The sequence below is a fragment of the Tachypleus tridentatus genome, chromosome 8, assembly GCF_004210375.1.
Source record: "Tachypleus tridentatus isolate NWPU-2018 chromosome 8, ASM421037v1, whole genome shotgun sequence".
Classification (NCBI taxonomy): domain Eukaryota; kingdom Metazoa; phylum Arthropoda; class Merostomata; order Xiphosura; family Limulidae; genus Tachypleus; species Tachypleus tridentatus.
In genome coordinates this window covers 90,714,360-90,737,961 of record NC_134832.1, presented here as the reverse complement: position 1 = coordinate 90,737,961, position 23,602 = coordinate 90,714,360, and the positions used below count along the sequence as shown (strand labels likewise).

At 32.3% G+C, this 23,602-nt stretch overlaps 2 protein-coding genes across 2 annotated transcripts in view; both read left to right on the top strand.

Moving 5' to 3' along the window:
* LOC143223961 (uncharacterized) overlaps window positions 1–7,451 on the top strand; it is a 36,585-nt gene extending 29,134 nt beyond the window's left edge. Inside the window, exons 13-15 of the mRNA XM_076452429.1 lie at window positions 6,189–6,275; window positions 6,586–6,825; window positions 7,258–7,451. Of these exons, the coding sequence (XP_076308544.1) occupies window positions 6,189–6,275; window positions 6,586–6,825; window positions 7,258–7,451 (521 nt within the window). The remainder of the gene's footprint in view (window positions 1–6,188; window positions 6,276–6,585; window positions 6,826–7,257) is intronic.
* A 2,231-nt stretch (window positions 7,452–9,682) lies between these two features.
* LOC143223960 (WD repeat-containing protein 27-like) lies at window positions 9,683–22,947 on the top strand. Its single transcript, XM_076452428.1, has 5 exons — window positions 9,683–9,770; window positions 9,855–10,030; window positions 16,654–16,784; window positions 18,323–18,420; window positions 22,720–22,947. Exons 1-5 carry the CDS (start codon window positions 9,683–9,685, stop codon window positions 22,833–22,835), a joined length of 609 nt encoding a protein of 202 aa, XP_076308543.1. The 3' UTR covers window positions 22,836–22,947.
* The last annotated feature ends 655 nt before the right edge of the window (window positions 22,948–23,602 follow it).

Genomic DNA, 23,602 nt, shown 5'->3' with positions numbered 1-23,602 from the left:
TTTTGGTGGAAACATCTTCACTACAACATACCAAACTCCTCTTGAAATCAAAGGCCATTGGGGATATACTCACTGAGGTTACTCTCCATGCAACTTTGAATTCTTCAAGAGGAGTTATAGTTAAGAGGGATTTAAAGAACATTTCCAAATTGAAGATTCTTGCCAGCCAAGGTGTTTTTGTGGTGCACTGAATCTCCACTCGCAAAGACAGAGTTATGATCCCAACTAACATTCTGATATTAATGTTTACATCACCATGTTTTCCTGCCACAGTAAAAAACAGTTTATCTGAACTGTAAGGTATGGCCATACATTCCCAACCCTCTCAAATGTTTCCTGTGTCAGTGGTTTGGTCGCTTGAAGATATCATATTGTAGTTCTTTAACATGCTATTGTGATGGTAAAGGTAACAACATCTATGAGTGTGAAATGGAACCACACTGTGTTAACTGTAGTGGTTCACACCCCTCTTACTCTATTTTTTGCCCTAAGTGGTTGGAGGAGAAAAAGGTGCAATGTTTGAAGACTATAAACAATATCTCCTACCCAGAGGATTGAAAGCTACTGTTCACTTCTTCACCTTGGATGTATGCTGCTGCACTTCATTCCACTACTAGAATGGGAGTGCAGATGGATCTCTACGTTCTCTGAAAGAATTGTTCTCCAACCATATGAAAAGTCTTTTGACCTCCATGGTTAAGAAAGTTGATGAATCAACATTAACACCCATCTCTGTCCCTACCATTCATTCCAGCAAACCCCAAGATCCACTTCCTTTGGTTCTGGGTTCTGCCATTTCCTTGGGTGCATATTCTTTTCTGCACCAAGATGCAAAATGATCATTTGTTCACATCCTCAGTTGCTGGAATCTTCTAATGACAGAGACCTGCTCAATTGCCCCAAGGCAGGATCCATGGAGGTCAACAGATCTCCCTTAAATAAAGAAAAAAAGACATGATTAGAAACAGAAGGGCTTTCCCCACAATTAGCCTACACATAAATAAAAATGGCCACTTTGATACAATGGAATTATCGAGGTTTACGTTCTAATCTGGATGGCATCAAAGCACTGATTGCTTCTTACCATTCTATATGTCTTTTCTTACAGGAAACATTTCAGCAGTTTTGTTTGTACAGAAATGACAGGTTTTGTGATGGATGAGTCCATGGAGGGGTGGCACTGCTGGTTAATCAGCATGTGGCCACCCTGTCTTTGCCACATGATACACCCTTGTAAGCTGTAGCCACCTGTGTTTTCTTGGGTTGTGCCATCACTATTTGTTTTCTCTACCTGGCTCCTGAAAAGATCTGTGTTCAATTGGACCTTAATGCTCTCTTTGAGCAGTTACTGGCTCCCTTTTTAATCCTGGGGTATTTTAATGGACATATCTCTTCTTGAGTGGTGCAGATATTGGTGAGAGGGGTTGTTCCATAAAGTGTATGCTCTTGAATCACAACCTTTTTCTCTTCATTACTTGTTCTTATACTTATTTCCATGCATCTAGTCAGTGTTTTACAGCTGTTGATCTCTGTCTGCTCTCCTTCACTTTTCTCTTATTTTTCTTAGAAGGTTGACATTAACCCATGGAGAAGTGATAATTTTCCTGTCATTCTGAGAGAAACTGGCTGTGGTCAATGCCACCTGACCCATGTGCCTCAATGGAAGTTGGATCAGGCCAACTCTCTCTCTGTCATCTGTAAGCCATCTATAGATGACTGTAGCAGCAGTGACTAACTTATTGTATTCTTAAAACCTCAATACATTTTAACTGTATCCTCCTCAATGGTGGAATCCTGCCTGCTACATGGCACAGAAGGCTCAAAAACGGGCCTGGGATATCTTTTATATGTATTTTACAATTTTAAACCACATTGCTTTTTAGTGGGCCTATGCACATGCTTAGCAGGTCATATGTCAAAGCCAGAAGGAATTTTGGATTAAATACACCTTTGATACAATGGAATTATCAAGTTTTACATTCTAATCTGGATGACATCAAAGTGCTGATTGCTTTTTACCATTCTGTGTGTCTTTCCTTACAGGAAACATTTCTGAAACCTGCCAGCACAGTCACAGTGATAATTGTCTGAGCATTGGTCACAGTTTTCTAACTCATCATTTTCTTTTATGTGGGACTGATGCACCAACGTATAATCTGTGTGACACTCAACTCACAATAGTCCACATTTTACTATTGTGTCATTGTTACAACTGTGAGGGATGGGACTGTTTCAGACATATTTTTACCATGGGTTCACCCTTGATGTTTAACAGTATCATTAGTGATGGTGACACTATCCACCTCAGTTGTGTTTTTAAATTTTTAAGGGACATTGGCCTTTTTAAGTTTTTTCAAGATTTTAATTTGAAAATTGGACATTGTTTTGTTTTAGCATGATTCCTTTTTACATATTTTAATAATTTTACATTTACTTTTACTTTTTACCAGTCTTTGGTGCAGACAGCCTTGTTGTTTTGCGCCAATAAGCATCAAGCAACCAACGAAATATGTCAGATGCCTAGGCATCCAGTATTTTGGAATTGGGACATTAATGTCATATTCTATTCCCTTACACTATTTCCATGTGAGTCTATTGCCTTGTGTTCTTTGTTTCACTTATCCCTTAAGGTGTATTTCATTTTCCCATTGGCCTGTGGGCAACATCAGTTGGATATAGTTGCTATTGACATCACTAGCACGCTGTACAACCTAACGTATCTTCTCGTTTATCAAGATCATTCCTTTCTTCCAAACACCTAGATGGCTCATTGGTGTAACTCCTTTTTTCCCCATTTTCCTTCCTTCTATTTCTAATCCTCACCCTTATCTGGATAGAGTTATATGCTCCTTTTTTTTTTTCCTCATTGTTGTTGTATTACTTCAGACTTTGGTGCAGCTATGCCACTAAGCCTTTATTAATGCTTTTTTTTTATCTTTTGGGAGCCCTTTTTTGAACCTCATCTTTTGGATCCCATTTTATGGCAGGTGTTGCCTGACAAAGTATTCTTTCTACACAAATCCACACTGTACTCCAAGTTGATTCACAGGCTTTTTCTGTGGCTCATTGTTTCATACGATCACTGGAGGGTCAAAGATCTTGTGACAAATGCTTTATAAATAAGCCCATTCTGGACTGTACCACACATGAACAGCATGGATGAAGAAGAAGAGGATAGCTTCCCGTTCCTGTCATGCCTTTATTGAATACATCACTATGGTCATCACAGGTGTGGTATTCCTTATGGATTCTCTAATCCTTTTTGTTTGCCTTTCTTCCACTGGAGTATAGGAGTCCTAACCACTTACCAGTTCCAAGCTTGTGGGGTGGTTGACCATGGAGTTATCCTGTTGGATGGTTATAACCATTCAGTTCAGGATAGGGCAGTGATGTTCTTGTGGTATAGAAATGGTACCATCTTCTAGATTTAATGGCAGCTATGACAGAGTGAGATGTCTCAGTGCAGTTCAGCCTTTTAGTTTGGCGCCCTTGTTCTACCTCATTGCAAATATAAGTTTGCAATGAGCTTTTTTGGATATTGAGTGATTCAGTTAACATAATATCTGATGAAGGTTTGGGGTTATTCATCTTCCTCCATGATTCCCTCCCTATGTGTCATGGAGGGTATATGTGGGTTGAGTCTATCTCTGTCTTGGGCATTCTTTTGTTTTTGCTTCATATGGTGATATTATTGCATTTGGACATTTTGAAGAAGAAATGAAACTTTCAGCAGACTAAAGACACAACCTACCTCATTGAAATCTTGGATCAGAAGAACATGCTAGCCTTTACAAAGATTAAAATGGCTGAGAAAACCACTCTGGGGACATTCTAAGCTGTTGATTGGTTATTCACATGCCATGTTAGTCTGCTATTTCTTGGTAGGTATTTGGGTTAAATTATTATTTTGTTCCCCTAAAGGGGGGGGGGGAAATAACCCAGGGTGGTCAGAAACTCTTTTCACATGTCATATACTGTAGTAAGAGTATATAAGGAACCATTTCAGAAAAATGGAAAGAGATGAACAAGGTCACTGTGTTTGATTTGGCACACAAGCCATATCTCAGCAAAATAAAAAAGATATGAAGTTCTTATTTTATGTTCTAGCATGTCAATCATACTATAATGGAACTCTTGCTTATATGATACCAGGGAAACATTTTCATTACATGATGTGCAACTGCCAACTTTGGGAAATTTTGTTCTTTATGCATGTAAATTTGCAGTATGGGTCACAATTTTCCTGTTTTGCTATTGTTTCCTGTCATGGAGAACTTTTATTTTTCTCCTTTTTCAGGGTGCAAATATGACATCATGAATGTGCTACATGTGAATCCAATGCACTTGTGCCATCTATATAAATATAAATTTAACACTTACCGAAGCTATAGGCTGCATTGCTCTTTTCTGTCTGGGGAAATATAAATTTTGCATTTTGCAGTTGTTATGAGTGTTTTTGCAGGTTTTTTTTAAAACCACTACTTTGCTTTGCAATGAATCTTCACTAAATTTGGCATGAAGTTTTGCTATGTCCATGAGGAGATATATGCAAATTTATGGTTTCACATTTTGTGTTTTGCTGTTTTTAGTCATTTTGGTTGTTTTTTTTTTAAATCATATATAAAGGAAACAACTTTTTATGCCCTAAGATAACCTTTCATTAATCATGAATTTACACAACTTGACATCCAGTTGACAGTGCAAACATCTAATTTTAAACAGTGCTGTATTCAACATAGCAAATGCCTCACTGAATTCTATATTTGGATGTGTTCTTTTAATATTTACTTCTAAATTAAGAAATTAAATCACATATAATATTACAATTTGAATTATAATCTACAATTTGATTCTAAACTTGCTGATATAAATTCATAAAATAGTAGTTCAATATAATTTTGAATACAAGTCAATAAATGTGATGTCATGCATGGCCTTGAACTCGTGACTCATAGCAAAAAGGTTTAAAAAATTGTCAGTGAATTGCATAACCTACATTTTAATGCATAGATTATTAGCATACATTGCTAATAAAGTAGCTTAATTGAAGTTTGAATGTAGCTCTGTAAAAAAACAAAAGTTCTGACACGCATACTTTGACTCAATTTTGCATTCAACAATGTTAAGTTTGATATGTGACATGTTGTTATTAGTGCTGTCTTTGTAATAAATTGATGCCAGCCATTTTTCCTAAAGAAAGTAGAATTATGTGGTGACATTCACCAATGTGATGAAACCATCAAGAACATATCACTCAGTATCAGATTATGATTAATAGTTTGGTGGTAGAAAGTAATCTAAAGAAATACTTAAAGGTGGGTTATATATATATACACACACACTTTTATGTCTTGGAAGATTAAACAGATTTTGAAATTAAAGCCATTAAAAGTTACATAGCAAAATAGTACAAATGTTTTCTTGAATTTCAAAAAATTCTTATGTAATGCATATCATATGACTATTTGTGTAATATTGTATTTGCAAAGCACAGTAATTATAAACGTGGATTAGACAAATTACAATACACAAACTGGATTTCCTACATCTGTTTGAGCCTCTGTACTTACTGTAAAAGTTTCTAGTTTGTGAATTCATAATAGGAGTATATTTAATTAGTTGAACATAAAAGTTAAAAGTTGCGTTTTAATAGTTTTAGGTTATTTTGTGGTTAATATTGTAATATCAATATCATTTATGTACATTGAAGATGTTTTTGCTTGTTATTTTTATTTACTTTCTCATCTTACAAATATAAAAATAATGATGTAATTGTTTATTAAGTATTTAAGAAGCACATTAAGACTATTTTTTTTTTTTTTTTACAATTCATTATTTAAAGAAATACTAATATTATTAGAACTTTCATTGATAGGCTTACCATACTAAAATTTTATATTTCCATTTCCAGTTTTTTAAACAATTGTTTGGCTGACTGTACTAAGGACAACATTTATTTATAGTAACAATGGTGAAACTTTTATACATACTCCAGTTTTGAAAGCATCAAAAACACACCTGTAAACTGTGACATTTTTTCTAACAAATGTCATGATGGAAATTACCTAGGATATTTTGCACCAGTTAATTCTGTGTGATAATTTTTCAGAGTTAGTAGAAGTAAAAATAATAATTGAATCACGTATTATGATTGTAATTTATTGGGGGAATTTTTTTCTTTGCCACAGGATTTGTATCGTGTAAGAATTCAGTATTATCTCATCCTGTAACATTTCACTCCAAAGTCAAATCTTCAGGTTATACTTCAACCCAAGGTAAGGCTGCAGTTAGTGTTATCCTATTGAGTGGATCTTTTTCTACAGCTATTTACTACTCTTAATGCTCTTGTAAGAGGAATTACTTTTATAAAAATTCTATGTGTACATATATATATACAGTAATGCCCTGGTTAGGTGCTGTTTTGTTATATCACACATACACCAGCACAAGCACCATGCTCAGTAATTCCCAAGAGCACCTATTACTGCATCATTGCCAACAATCGTTTAGTCATTCACTGTGCCTCATACAGAATATATGTACTCAGCTGCTGTGTATGTACATAGTTTGGCAAGTATTTTCTAGTGCTTTTCAGCAATCATGTCTTGAGAAAGCCTGCAAGTGATGTGAGTGCACATAAGATGAAAAGGAAAAGCATTTGCTTGGATGTGAAACTGCAAGTGTTAAGGCAATTGGAAGCTAGTGTACATCAAGCTGATATGGGTGCTTCTTTAAACTTGGCAAAATCCATGATAAGAACAATTATAAAAAATGCAGACAAGATAAAATCTTCTGGAAATACAACCTCAATTGTCAGCAACAAAGGTAATTTGTTCAAGAAGCCATTTGCTTGAAGAAATGGAGAGAAGGCTTGGTATTTTGATGGATGATCAAACACACCAGAACATGCCCTAAAGCCAACTGATAACAACGGAAAAAGAAAAAACATCTTCAAACATATTCAGGAAGAAAATGAGATATATAAGAAACATTTACAGCTAGCAGAGGTTGGTTTGATAGATTCAAAAAGCACGCTGACCTCCATAGCATTTGTATCACATATGTATGTGAGGCAGATAGTGCAGATACAAAGAGCACCCAGGAATTTTCTACAACTCTGAAAGCCATCATCAAGTGAGGCAAGTACTCTCTTGAACTTGTTTTAATGTGGATGAAATGGGTATTTTTTGGAAAAGGATGCCTTCTTGTACTTTTATCTCCCGTGAAGAAAAATGTGCAGCTTGGAATGAAGTGAAGCCGAACTGCATGAACATAGTGTGGAAGAAGCTATAGCCAAAAGTATGCAGCAACTTGGAAGAAGTCGAAAAGGAATCAGCCATCCAAACACTGTCGACCTAGCTAGTGAAGTGGAACTGGAGGGTATTAATGAGAACGATGTTAAGAAATTGCTGCAGACCCATGGTGAGAGTCTAAGCAATGACAAACTTTGAGCATTAGCAGAGCAATGCATTCGGAGTGAATCTACAGCTTCTGATGCAGAAGAGGAAACAGTGAGAGAACTTGCTATGAAATTTCTCAGCAACAGCATCACAGTGATCATGCAAATCATGGATCAGTTCATAGATAACAATCCTGACTATGAGCAGAGCTCTAAGGCAAAGTGAGGTGTTCTTGAAATGATATCCTGTTACCAAGAATTGTTTCATGAGAGAAAACTTAGTAAAGACAATCAATTCTTAATCCTTACATCATCAAGAAGCTTAGGTTTGCGAAAAATCCACAGCCCAGTCCCTCATCTAAAATATAATTAGTGACTTTCATAAAAATTTGCTCAATAAAAGTTTATTATTTTTCCATTTGTATTTGTATTTTCACCTATCTAAAGTATACATAATGTTATAATGACCTACGTTAGTGTTGTTTTGATTAGCACTCCATGTTCTAAGCTGTTATTACTGTACATATATAATCAGTGTATGTGGTTTTCTCTGTTGTTGAATAACAGCAACAGTGTTTAAAGTATAATGATAAAGATTGTCTTTCTAAGACACAAATTGAATTATAACCAATGTACAAGTCCTTTCTTTTACATGTTTTAAGACTCATTCTTTAAAACAAGATAAACATTTACCTTTTGTGTCAGATATGGAATTAGACTACAATATTAAATAACATTAACAAAATGTCATTCTTCTGTGTTTTATTTAGGACAACAATGTTTAAACCAAAGACAAACACAAAAGAAATATATGTACAGGATAAACATAACATTTCTAATAAGGAAAAATGGAAGAGGTAGGATTTGCAGAACATTATGTGACAATATTTAGAAAATAATAAATTTTTAGTATTGATGTTTCATGCATCATAATCTTATTGCTTCTTGTAAATGTACGTAAGATATGTGAAACAAAATTTAAAAAGAAAAATATAATAGCTTTTCATTGAATAATAAAAGTACAACCTAATATTAAGTTCCAGAAGCCTAAAAAACATGAAATGTGAATAACCAGGTAACAGTAATATGCAGTTATTTGTAGATTTTATATAATTGTTAGTAATTCATATTATTCAGATTATGATGAATTAATTTGAACTCTTAATCCTCTGTTTTAAATTTCCTTTAGAAGTTGTGTCTTCATCTGTCTAGAGACATGATTTTACTGGTTATACATTTGGTTCAACGTAAAAGATATTTTAATGTTTTACAAATGCACACTGAAAATTCAAGCAATACAAGGTTTTCTTGGACACAGTATATAATTTTAATTTTGTTTATTATGTATGAAGTTAGTTTAAAAACTTACAACTAGAGAGTTAAACACTGTGTATACATTAAGCATTTTTCATACTAAATGAAGCAAAATTTTGTTAATTTTTTTTCATTCAAGACACCTGAATCAAGAAATTGATAGTGGTTGGTGGGTTGGGCTAAAGTCACTTGAGCTGTGGAGAACCAAGGCACTTCCCCATCCTTCTGCTGTTAGTGCTTTGTCCATCACTGGTAAGCTTATTCTTATTAAGATTAAAAACAATTTTTATTTTTTTTATATCTTTAACATTTTAATGTATTGGTTGATTAGTTACTGTACCATTCTCTGTTATATTCGTTCCCTATCCTTATAGTGTGTTTTCTGGTTCTAGAACTTAAATGTCTGATTTATACTTGATAACCAGTTATTCAGTTTAGGGCATGAGTTTGTTATCAGTGTGTAGGCATTTTAGTAAAATGTTGTGTATTATTAGGACATACGTTTGTTATTAGTTTATGGGCAACTTAGTAAAACATTGTCCTATTGATATTTTTTAGGAAAATGATTGAGTAGATGGTTTTTGAAGAAATTCTTAATAACCTCAAAAAAAAAGAGAGTAAAAAACAAACAAAGTGGATTATCCACAGAATGTTAATAATTTAAACCACAGTTTTAAAATTGGTAAGTATTTTCAGCTATAGCTATTGTCAAAGTTACTTTTAGGCCACAATATGAAGCTTGCAAGGTATTGTAGACTGCAGTTGCAGGTACTTAGTGGTGTTACTATAGGGTGGTAATTATTTTTGGTTTATGAAATTATATATGGATTCTAAAAACAGAGAAGTAATGTCAAAAGCATCCTGAAAAAAAAATTATGTGGAAACATTTTAAACTTATACTAAGAAAAACTTTTTATAATACACTTAAACTAAAAAATAAAATGTTTTGATGTTACACATTTCTAGGAGATGGCCCGGTACATTGCTTGTGGACTAGCAGATTCATCTGTAGAAATTTTGAACTCTGACCAGCTTAAACATGTGCGGACTTTAACAGGTTAGAATAAATAATAAAGAAACAGATCATAATATATTGATATAGGACAATTGATAGATAAAATACATAATTTTATGTTAATAGGTCATAATGGTGCCTTAAGCAGTGTCCATTTCAGCCACTCAGGTGAATGGTTAATCATAGGAAGTGTTGACAAATCTTGTAGTGTATGGGCCTGGAACCATTCTGAGCATCTTCTGTCATTGGGACCATCCAAAATTCATCAACAAGGGCTAGGAACAGGAAATAATAAAATATGTGTATGTGTTGTTTCAATACTTTTGTATTTTGTATAAAATAATAAAAGGTTTAAAACTTGATAGATTATTCTTTCAAATTCCTTTAAATTTGTAGGAGACAAAAGAGATACATGAAATGCTGTTTTTTACACTCGCTTCTAGTTTTATATCTTCATAGCACATGTGAAGGGCAGTGCAGGAAAAACATGGTTTATGAATACAGAGTCATATTATATTGAAAGAATTTTTTGAAAGTACAAATTAGTAAGTTATATGACAACCATATCTGATATAAAATCAGAACTATGTTTCATAGGTAGTTTGATGCTGTGAAAATTAATTGCTTTTAAGAAAGTTGTGTAACAGTTCTTACTGATACAAAATATTCATAAAATTGTTCAGATTGAGAATTTACATTTTACTTTGTACTTAATGACATTGAGAAACAAAGGAATATGAATTAACTTGAGGTACTAGTTCCATATTCAATCATTACATACCTCAAGCAGCTGTAGATTGGTATTCTTGTTATTTTGATAGAAGACATATTACTTAAACAACTGGATACTGGATATGGCCACTTGGAAATAATCATCCTTGTACACTAGATAGAGTGTAGAAAACTTTAAGGGAGGAATGGTATGCTTTAGACGTGCCAGTCTTACGATAGAACTTTTAGCAAAGGAAATAATTCTGCAGTTCCATTATTATTATTGTCAAGATACATGATCATCAGATAGATAATGGTGGGATATGGTGAAATGAACTGTGACAACTTGGTGATTCTCCAAAATTGTGTCATTGTAACATATTCCTTCTTCTCTATTAGGCCTATTGAATTCCAGTACTTTTACAGATTTCAAAACGTATGTCATAATTGAAATGCATCATACATATACAAAAATAGTGTTTTAGAAAAACTTTTTTTCTGTCATTGTGCACCCCATCCTACAATTTTTGATATTAAACAAAAGATCTAACCCTTTGGCTGTGAATAGGCTTTGAGAGACAAATGATAAATCTGGAATGCTGTTTGTACACACCTCCTGTTTGAAATATCTGATGGACAACATAAAAAGAACATGTAAACCATCTGAAATTTATAATTTTTATAATAAATATTAGATGTATTAAAACCATACTGGAAGAAAGCTGTGTCTGTTAGAAATCATGTACCTAACATTCAGATCTTGAGAAAATTTAGAATAGTATTTTTTTTACTGGAAATGTATTGTAATTTCAAGAGAATCTTGGCTATGCTTACTATACTAAACAAGATCAAAATTATTATTGGTAGAGTTAAATTATAAAGTAGTTATAAAAACAACTGCAGCTGTTTTCAAAACAGTTTTTTGGCATGTTGATTTTCCAATATTTCATGTTGAAACTGTAACTTTTAAAATATTATACTTCTTATGTAAGTATTGTTTTTACAAAATATTTTGTTTCTCATTGTCCAGTCTCATTGACAGGTTCTGGGTTTGAATAAATATCTTTATTGAGCAGTGATTTGTGGAAGATGAGAGAGATCTGAAATACTATCTTTATACACCTGATTTTCTAGCTGCAGTGACCAACTTAAGGGGAGTGTTGAAAAACATTTGGAATTAACATATTTTTATAACAACTTTCAGATGTATTTTTCCAGTATTTCACTGGTTTTTGACATTAAAATAGTAGATTTATAAAATTATAAAACTGTCTTATCTCCATGAAAATAAGTTTAAACATTTGTATGATAGGACATTTCAAGTAGGAAGATAAGACTAATAATTAACCTTAATGATAGAAAGATGAGTTAGAACTGTTAGTAGCAATTTTTATTAGTAAAATAGAAACAGATTAGTAAATATAATATTTCCCGAGAACCAAACATTTACTTCTTTTTTTAGAAGGAGTTTATCAGTATTTTTTTATGTCAAGAAATTATTATTATTATATTTGTATTAGTATTGAGTTGTTGTCTGTAACAAAACTGTTGTTGATGTATTAATAAATTAGTTTTGCAAGATCTTTTGTAACAACTACATGTTAACAGTCTCAAATCCAGGATTTATCCAGGTCACAAAATTTTTGGAAGATCATGAAAGTTTGTGAACAAATATTTTGCTACTGTTATTTGTCAAGAGGTTCTGGAAAAGTCTGATCCAATCACTCCAACATCTCTAGTTTTTACTGATGACAGTTGTTGTGTTTACCTTAGAGAAATATGAATTGTAAAATAAAAAACGTGCAGACTGGGCAACATTGACAAGTAACAAACTTTGAAATATTTACTTTTATCTGCACATGAATAAATGCTGCATCAACTATTATTGAAATGATGTTTTAACAAAATCACTCACCAGACTTGTTTGGTGGAAATCTAAAATCATAAACAAATTGTTTATAGTTTAATAGAACATGTAGGTATAAGTAGGTTGCTAGGTTATAAACTAGACTAAACACATTGTATTATTCCATAACTGTCAACTAAAGTAAAATCTAGTTATTTGTCACTTCTGTATAATTAAAATAAACCTAATTAGTTTCATCTGAAGATAAAGTAGTGATAAAATACTGTAATATATTTGATTCTCAAATGTTAGGCTTAATAGTGTTGGCAATAGACTGGTATTTAGTGTTATGTATTATTCTCAGGCTACAAATACAGTGGTTAAGGCTAGTGTAGGAGTTAAGTATTCACAGCTTGTTAGATGTAACATGTGCAGTAAGTGGGTTTTATTTGAAACAGGGCTGTTGAGTAACTTTATGGAAGCTAGCAGCAAAGATGTGGAATTTTTCTGTACAGTTTGCAGTTTGAAAGACAGGTTAGAGGTTATTTTAATCAAAGTATAGGTATTAGGTGAATAGATGTAGGCTGTTGTAAGTGATAAGAGGACTTAAAGAGGAACTTAAGCTTTTATGTGTAAGGGATATATCAACTAATATTGACTTTCAGGAAATTAGAAACAGTACTATTAGGATAAAAGTAGTAAATTTAATTGTGATGAGCTTCTTTTATTGTTCAAATGTATTTCAACCATTGGCTTATGGAGGTGAGGGACAACTGGAGAGAATGGAAAATAAAAGGGACGAAAGGCTATGAATGTTAAAGAAAAGCCATAAATTATATCAGGAGTACTTTTAAGAATTAGAGATGAAATTGTAAGGAGGTCACTAGGGCTGAATGCTGGGCTTAGGTTAATAAGTAAGAATGACCATATTGGTTGGTTGGACTTGAGGATCTGTTTAACTGAAGAAGGAAGTTTCTGGAATGGATGGTTCATATTAAATAGGGTAGGAACTGACTTGTTTACAGTGGTGATTAATCCAGCTGTAAGGGAGGTTTTAAACTTAGATTAGAGAGTTGTTAGTGAGGGCCAGGATAAATGCAAAAAAAGAATAAGATGTAGAGAAAAATTAGCATAGGAAATGAGTGTAGAAGTATTTTGAAGACTAGGCTTAATTGTTACCATTGTAATGCTAGAAGTATAGGAAATAAAACTGATAACTTAAGAACACTAGTAGGAATGGGGGATTTTGATATAATGGGATTAACTGAAACATGGTTAAATATAGGTGATTTTAGTGACAGACGTGTTTTTTTTTAAACATTGTTATAAGTTATATAATAGGGATAGAGTACAAAAAGAGAGATGGAGGAATGCCCTTGCATGTAAAATATTAGTTACTTTCTGTTAAAGTTGATGATATCAAAGATAATAGCCAGGAGATTGAATCCATTTGGGTTTCTTTTAGGGAAAAAACTTTCAGTGAAAAATATTTATAGAGCATCAGTGAAATTAGGATTTCAGATATTAATGAAGTAATAATTATGGGCATTTTTAATTTCAGGCACATAGATGGGAAAATCTAGAGTCAAACCATAAGAGAGAGTGAGAGTTGTTGGAAACTTCTCAAGATGATTTTCTTCAAAAATTGATCAAGATACTACTAGAAACAATGCTATTTTAGGTTTATTGTTAGCTTTTAATATAGAAATGGTTGAGAGGGTGGGAAATGGGTAACACCTGGGTGCAAATGATCATTTCTTCATTACGTTAATGTTTTGTTGCATACAGAGATCAGAGATAATGATATTTTAGTTTTAAGTTTGAAAGAAAGCTAAGGCTGAAGAGATAGAAGAAATACCTGTTGTGAAGGGAGCATCTGAATTACTTGGAGAATCTGTTCACATATGGAAAATTTTTAAATGTTCAAAGTAAACAATTTCTTCACAGAAAGAAAGGAGTGGCTGCAAATGAAAAAAAACAAACTAGGTTGACTTACAAAAGTTTAAGAGATAAAATTAAAAAAGTCAGCATAAATTTAAGAAACTAATACTGATTGGTTTGATTGAAGATCAAGAAAATTGGTGAAATGGGAAATGGTTGGCAGAAAAGGTAAAAATTAACAGTAAGGATTTCTTTAAATACATTAATAACAAAATGTTAGGATGGGGTGTAGTAGCTTTGACAGGTGAAAATGGAAAGTTTGTATTTGATAATTATGAGAAGGTTGAATTATTAAATTCCACTTTCTCTTCATTTTTTACCAATGAAGATTTAAGCAACATTTATCCTGGACAGTTGATAGATGGAAGCAAGATTAAACAAAATTATTACACTAATTCAAAGCTTTTCAAGAAAAAATTGGAAGTTTAAAGAATCATAAGAAGGCTTGTGAGGCAGATTATATATTCCCAAGGGATTTGAAGGAGGTCAAGGATTGGATATGTGGTTCCACTTGTTACTGTTTTGTTTGTAAGTCCTTAAATGGTGGGCAAGTGCCAGAAGATTGGAAGTTGGCTAATATCACTCCTCTTTTTTAATTGAAGTGATAAAAATTGTCCCCGTAATTATAGGCTTATTAGACTTGCATCAGTCATTGGAAAAGTTTTGAATAGTATGATAAAAGATGTTTTGCAAAATCATTTAACAATGTTTAGAATTTTATTGAATATTTAGCATGGTTTCACTAAGGAAAAAATCTTATTTTTGACATATTTGAAGGTCATGGGTTTGAATCCCTATTGCACCAAACATGTTTGCCCTTTCAGCCATGGTGGCATTATAATGTGACAGCCAATTTCACTATTTGTTGGTAAAAGAGAAGCCCAAGATTAGGCAGTGGGTCATGATGACTAGCTGCCTTCCATTTAGTCTTGTATTGTGTGAAATTCACAAAAAAACAAAAAATAAACTAAAGACATTTTGAAAAGATTACTGCATATGTAGGTGAAGGTAAGGGTGTTTATTTGGTGTATCTGGATTTTTAAGAAGCATTTAACAATGTGCTACATAAAAGGCTTGTATGGCAGTTATTTCTTTAGTTAGCTAATTGGATAGAAGAGTAGCTCATGGAACAAAATAGAGGGTTATAAACGGAGTTTAGTCTAATTTGATTAATGCCACAATTAGGATTCAGTCTAAGGACCTTTGCTCTTTTTACTTTCCATCATTGACATTGGTGAAGAAATGGTCAATAAATTACTTAAAAAATTTGCTCAAGCTATTAAGGTCTTGGGTGTTGCTAGCTGTGAAGAGGATGCTGTTTTACCAAAGGATTTAAGTCATTTATCGAGTTGAGTGAATAAATAACAAATGAGTTTTAAGTATAACAAATGCAATATAATGCATGTGGTTTATTGTAATTTAAATTGTAGGTATAATTTGGATGGAAATAACCTTAACAGTGTTATGAAAGAAACAGATATTGGTGTAGTGGTCAATCAATCTCTCAAGCCCTCCAAGCAGTATGCCACAGCTGGAGTACTGTGTTTAGTCTTGTGCTCCTTACCCTTAAAGAACATTGAATTGTTGAAAGAATTAAGAGGAGGGCTACTAGTATTTTTGTAGGAGGAGAGGTTAAGATATCTGAAATTGTTTTTTTCTTGAGAAAAGAAGAGTTAGAAGGAATATGATTGAGGTGTTTAGGATTGTTAATGGATTTGATAATGTTGATGCATCATCTCTTTTCATTCTTAATGCAAGAATGGAAGGACTAAAAGTTGCAAGTATAGGAGTCATCTTTAACTAAGATAGTTTTATTTTTCTAACAGGTTGGTTGGCCTTTGGAAGGGGTTGCCTTCTGATATGGTAGATGCAGTAAATTTAAGTGAGTTTAAGAGGAAACTTGATAGTTGTATAAGTGATAAGGGCTGGCATTGAGATTTGTTTTTAATTAAATCGTTTTAATTTAGTTTAGAGGATGGGACAGCCTAGATGGACTAATAAGTCCCTTGTTGTCCCTGAAGATTGTTATATTAATGTGTTGATAAACATGCTCAGCATTTTGAGCTATGAAGATGCTATTAACTCAGGCAGTTAGTCACACTGTTTTATGAGGAGTAGTAGCCTCATGTTATAAAGCAGTTTCTGTTAAGTGGTAATATTCACTTTGTCAACAATTCTAAACTTGGGAAGACTATGCCTGAAAGCTAGACCTCTGTTGACTAGCCAGACCATGTATACAATAAAACACCATTGTGTTTAAAATAATAATAACCAAAGTCTTAAGTGGTTTTATGAAATTAAACATGATTTGGTTAAGTATTCCAGTCTTCTATGGTAATTATTTCCATCTTGTATCTCTTTGGCTACATCTATTTCATATGTCTGGTTAATTTCCAACTCTCCAATATCCATCTTGTACATTTACAGCAATCCCTTTTTCCTGATGAAGTTCATCATGCTCAGTTCTATTATCTGGACCAATTTCTTTTGGTTGGATGTAGAAATGTTCTGTACATGTACAACTATTACCTAGACAGACAAAAAGATGATGTATTTAGGTAAGTGTAAGTAAAATGTGAAATGTATTTAAGTCAAGCTGTATTTATCTACTATACATATTATTTTACTGGTTCTCTGAAGAAAAATAAAGATAGAATGTGAAAGTAGTGTTGACTACTTAGAATAATAAAATAAATGTAGGTATTAAGAAAATATTGTAAACATCCCTTTAATTAAATTAACTTAGGCCTTTCTCTGATATTTTCATGAGGTATTTTTGGATTTTGAAATATATAGTTTGTCTGTTTTATCCAGATTTTATCAGTTTGTTTGTTACTTTATAAGTAATTTTATATTGAGTTTTTTATTATTTACTTGATTTTTTTTGTTAAATTTATATTTGTTATTCATCAATATCTATTCATATTTCAATGTGTTTTGAAATGTTAAATTTCCTTCTGTAAAGGGTTGGGTTGAGTATGTTATATTAAAAAAGGTTTTGAATGTGCAGTTAGTCACAGGACAAACACAGCTGATACACAGTCTTGGTGCTTTGGTTTGATCAGAACTACATTTTCATTTTATTTAGCATTGTGCAGATAATGTGATTCCACTAGAAATTAATTGCTTTCAGTAAGGGCAAGTAATAACCTTTTTAAATACAAAATATTCATATACTCAGATAATAAAGATGTATGAAAGTTGGAGATTTAGAATTTCTGAGATGATGATATTCATTGCACTTAAAGACATTGCCAAAATTATCCAATATCAGCAGGTCATATTTTGAAAAAGCAGCATGTTGGTTCACGAACATATCCATTAAACAAGTGTTGCAAACTTCAAGCAGTGAGAGAATGAAATGTGTATTCATGATATTCCATATGAAAACATTACAGTGAAGTTGGTGAGGTAGCATATACAAATTTTTGTGTGATCGGACTGTTTATTTAAATGGATGCTTGGAAATTATAGTCCTTGTGTAGCATATAGATTATGGAGGAATGTGCTTTCAATGTGACAGTCTTATATTGGAGCCTTTTGCAATGGAAACAAAAGTACAGGGCTGTAAATGTACTCCAGATGAGGAATGGTCGTACATGGTGACAAGACTGTAATGACACGATGAGACTCCACATTCATTTGAAGAAATGCACTCTATCTCTGTATAGTATTTTTTCACACTGTTGCAAAATTGTATAATATTCACTCTAGCATATTTTAATAGACCTCTCCTGATCAGATTAATTCAGTGGAACATTATTTGAATAGAGAAGTTGTAATAAATCTGACAATTAAAACTTTTTACAAGAAGAGAAAAATCTAATAAAATTAAAAACTTCCTTTCATTGATATATAAAATAAAATTTCAATTTTTTGTAGTGAAGAACTGAATAAAATTGAAACATTTTGTTTGTGTTATGCTGTAGGCAGAATTTTAACACTTAATTGCAATTGTCCAATATTCATTTTTATTGTTATTTATTTTTAAGAAGTAGTTGTTTTTGTCATTTTATTCTTATTTCCTTAACTCAGTTTGTACTTCTTATTTACTTATGTAAAAAATAATGCATTAAATCAAGTTTTGTTTTTGCAGGTATATCCATCCTAGTCATTCTCAGCTCATAGCCTCTATCTGTGTTCCTGGTGTTAAAACTGTGACAGCTGTTGGAGCCATTAATGATTTTCATTCTCGTATCCTATTACGAAAGTTACATTACATTTTTTTCTGAAATTTTATCCTTGTTGCATTGTCTTACCATGTTACAGAGAAACTGTTGAATGATTAATGTAATTAGAAGAAAATTTTGATGCAAAAGCATTAAAATATAGAGGTCTTTAAGTGACATTTCAAGAAAAGCAATTGCATTTCTTCAATGCTTAGTAGTAACCTTCCAACAATAAAAACTTAAAAATTTTACTATTTAAAAATGTACATTGTGAAGTACATACAGCTTAAATGGTAAGATATACGAATACTTAATAAATGGATATGAAAGTGAAGGGGAAAATACATAAATTGAAAGAATATGCAGATTACAGAAAGAAAGAAATTCTGAATATTTTTAAAAGTTACTTTATGCCAGCTCTTTCCATTTTATAGAGCTGTATAGACTTTATTATAAAAACTGACTCATTTAATCAGTGTCCTTTAGTGCTATGATGTCTATACAGAAAAGTCAAGCTACTACTCCTTTGTTTCACATGTTAATATTTCACTGTTGTCAAGATAATTCATGCTGCTATGTGAATGATTGATGTTTTTTAAGTTATTCCATGAATAAAGTTGGAAGTAGCACATTTTGATCTTGATGCTTTCTGTCTGTAGGATGTCTTGTATTGATTTGTTCATCAGAATCCAAACAGGAATGGAGTATCAAGAAATTTTACATTTCTTCAGATTTTCAGCAGATCAGATGCAAAATAAAGATAATTTATCACTTAGTAAGGTTGTTAAGAGGAGTGAAAAGGCTTATAATTCATGTAATGTGTTAAAAGCTAAGGTAATGAATGACAGTTCTTAACTGCTGCTCTTAGAGAAGACATGCCTCCGCTATATTTTTAAAGGTAATATAATTAAACTGTGTTTTGAGAATTCATTTTGTTTTGTTAAATGCAATGTGAAAGAAGCATTAATTTGAAAATTAATGATTGTAATTTGTACTAAAATGGAAGAAAGTGTCATGTGAAACAATTTTAGTTGTTTTGGTGATTTTGAAGAATTAAACGTAACTGTTGGAGGGATTACATGTACAGTTTAATCTAGAATGTGAGTTCTTTGTGTAATGTTGGACAAAATTTGTATAGGTTTAACATCACCTGATGCAGTGCTTTGGATATCATTAACACGTTTTACTTCGATTGAGGGTTGGATTTCTGTGAGAACTTTGAATATGTGCCTTCCCACACAATGAATTTGAAATTAGCATGCCACATACAGGAACAAAACTACAGGTGATTGAAAAGACCTGCTATGATAATGACAACCCTAATGTATAATGATTAACTAAGGAAATGAAGGTAGTATTATTGTTTCTGAAAATAACAGTGTTTTAAAGAATGATTGAGAGTTTTGCACCCAACTCAATGAAGATCTAACTTCATTTCAAGAGACTTCTAAGCAGACAATTAAAAATTTGTTGGTTATAATAAAGGCCTGGCGGCGTGTTAAGGCATGCGACTTCGTAATCTGAGGGTCGTGGGTTGGTCGTGCCGCACCAAGCGTGCTTCCCTCCAGGAGGCGTTATAATCTTACGGTCAATCCCACTATTCGTTGGTAAAGTAGCCCAAGAGTTAGCGGTGGTAGTGATGACTAGCTGCCCTCTAGTCTTACAATACTAAATTAGGGATGGCTCGGTGCAGTGGACTAACAGCCTACTCACTTAAACACATGTTACTGAAACCGCAAGTGATTGCGGCCCTATGTTCCTTAAAAGGAATTGAGTGGCAGATGATGATGATGATGGTGGTTATAATAAGCTTGCCTTAACTCTTGTTGACTTAACCTTTTTAACATTCTAGAAATTTTCCTTTATATCTTGCCAAATCAAATAATTTAGACTGGTCTAACCTGTATGATTAATAGCATACTCCTGTATATATTTTTGATTTTCTAGACTACCATCCCTTTATGACATACACTTCAACCTCTTTACATATTCTTCTCTCATTAAATAATGTGAATTACATGCTCCTCGTACTTTTTACTTTTGAAATTGGCTAACCTTGTTTTCAGATTAAGCACTTGAATCTAATTTTCATTACAATTTACAGTCTAAAGGCATTATTATGAGAATTAAAATCAGTTCTATGGCCAGTTGATAGAAATAAAAGATGGGTGTTTTGAATTTCTTAGCTAGTTAAACTTTGTACTAAGTTGCACTCCTTAGATTTGACACTAATGGAAATTGCTTATCTTAACACTAATAAGAACTGTTTATTTTATCACTAGTGGATACTGCTTAGCATTAGAACTACTGTAAACTACTTGTCTTAAGTACTAGAGAAACTACTTATCTTTAACTGGTTTGTTTTAACACTTATGGACATTGCTTGGCTTTAGTACTAATGAATATCTTTGAGCTTTAACACTAATAGACACTGTTTAGCTTTGTCACTAATGGATTCTGCTTAGCTGACTTGTAAATAGGCACAGTAGCATATACCACTTGAAAGAATGGAAAAAGCTGAAGAGCTAATTCTAAATCTTTGAAATTAATAAAGTACTTTTGTGTTTGTAATACAGCATTTTCTCTTGGATTAGGTATTTTCCTATTACACTTTCAAACTGCAAGCAAATGATTTCATTTAATTTTTCATTGTTGCAATTTTAATTTGATTATATATCATAATTAATTTAGTAAGTATATTTTCATGATGAAACCATGGAAAGCAGCTGCCTGTTGTGGAGACACAATGTAGAGGAAGACTTTGAAACATTGTCTTCTATGCTTGTGTCTCCACAGTAAAAAGTTTCCATCTATTCTGCAAAGTTTCATCATGAATACTCTGCCTAAACAATCTACCAAATAGTAAGTATATTTTCAGTTTCTTAATACTTCAACTCTGATTTTCCCAACTTGTTTGATGAAGTAACAAAAGTGCACTTCAGTGTTTCCTGGTTATTGAACTATATTTGCTTGAGCTTTATACAATAACTCCTTATATTGTTGAATGCCATCACTGTTGAAAGTAATGTTACATCTTGTGTTGCATGTACTTTTTGGGATATACAATCCAGGTTGTCAGAACCTGTAAATACATGTGAAGAGCAGCTGCTCAAAGTGATGCTTTCTGGTGAATGCATTGCAGCTTAGTGTTTATATATATTCTTAGCTTTGCTATTCTAAACACTTCCCTGAAAATGCTTTGTGATCTATTCTTAATCTATTTGGTTCCTTTAACATTCTTTGTTAAACTTTTTCATTACTCTAAAATTTTCCCTAGAAGTGCCCTGTAATCATCCCTTTTAATACAGTTGATCAGGGTAGGTAAGTCTTTATTACTGCAAAGTCATAGGTAGCATGTGAATCTTTTGTTTCAATGGGCAGTTTTATGAGATATGTTGTATAGTATTTTTGAGTTGGTGAAAATATTCTGTGTAGGGTTATCTTTTATTTGGAGAGACTATTTCTTCATGGCAGGTATTAAAGGGAGTTGCACCTTAGTAGTCAGAAATATTTAGGAAGGTTAAGCTTCTTCTAAGCCCTCTCATACATGTGTAGTTTTCTCTAAAAGTGACCTACTTAAGCTTTTTCATTACTCTAAAGTATTTTCTAAAAATTAGTGTACATGAATACCAGATTATGTAACTTTTAGCTGTGACATAGTGGCTTATAGAATAGTTCTGAGTTGTTTTTTGTTTTGTTTTTGTCAAGTACAAACTTTTTGCTCATAACTTGTTTTTTCTTGACCAGCATGAGAGGTAATTACAGTTTTGATTTAAGAGGTCAAACCCTTTAACTATTGTATTTTACCATGCTCAAGGTCTCATAAAGTAAGTTATTCTAATCCCCAATAAATAATTTCAGTTTAAGGATAGGCTGGTAGAGATCTGATGAGTGATTAATCAAATCAGGTATATGTGAGTCTCATGCTTGGTGTTGATAGTGCACAGAAATGTAGGTAGTAAAAAAGATTTACATAGATTAATTTACTCTAATTCTGCCTGAAATAATTTTTAAGTGCCTCTTGTTCTTGTGAAAATATTGTCAGCCTGAACAATTTTAACAATTTGTTAATAGTGGATTATTTTCATCAGGTGAAATAATTAAAAATAAAACTAAGCATAATAATTACACACAATAAATTTATAATAAATCATTTGAAACTTTATTTATTAAAATAGACATCTTTTTTATAACTTCATCTAAAGCAATTCATCTATAAATTGTGTATTTAAAATATGTGCTAGACCATGTATTTTCATGATTTTAAGAATATATTTTACATACTGGTTTAACTATAAGTATTCCATTACTCAGTACAAAATAGAATTGGTAGTTTGTGCCACCTCCATAAGAGGGCTGTCTTTTATTGATATGAATACAGGGCAAGTAGTCCGAGAAGAAAGCCGATCCATTCTCGACCAGCTCACTGCATCTCACTGAACATGGTGAGATAACATTTACAAGTATTTTATGTGTCTTTTATCTCTTTCTAGCTATGCATATGTATGTTTTAATTTGAAGTATTTGTTTTAAGTTATATGTACATTTTCTCAATTTTCCTGGGGTGATCGACCACAAGTATCCTAGTTTATGTTCTTCATAGTTACCAATTTTTTTAAAGTTAAAGTAAATATTAAACCCAAACTTTCATTCAGTTTATTGCTCATTACTGATTTTAGGTAATTTTCTCCTTATCAGTAACTTAAACAGGTTAAACAAAAAAAAAAATTTTCTTATAGAGTGTAGATCTTACATGTATGATGTTTTTAATTATTTTTATTCATTCACTGCACTGAAATTATTTTTATACATGATTTGAAGAGTATTGAGTATTCATGGTACTAATTTATTCTTTTAAACTGTTCATCAGACAAACTGTTTAAAGTACTAAAAATAAATGTGAAACATAATTTGTTCTTTGATTCATTATTTTTTACTGATGTATGCTGGCAAGAAAGCTTCAGATACTTTCATATGGATAAAAAAGTGTATTGCTGTTGTTACTTAAGAGTAAACAAACATGAATGACAGTAAAGTTCATTTAAGTGAAAATAAATAATGGTGTTAAAAATTAGTAAATAAACAATGCTGCTTTATTAATCTCTCATAATTCTGATTTGTAGATAACATAAGGTAAATTGTCTAGTTCACACCATAACTGTTGTTTAAGCAGTTGACCATATAAATAGTATTCCATTCATCCCAAA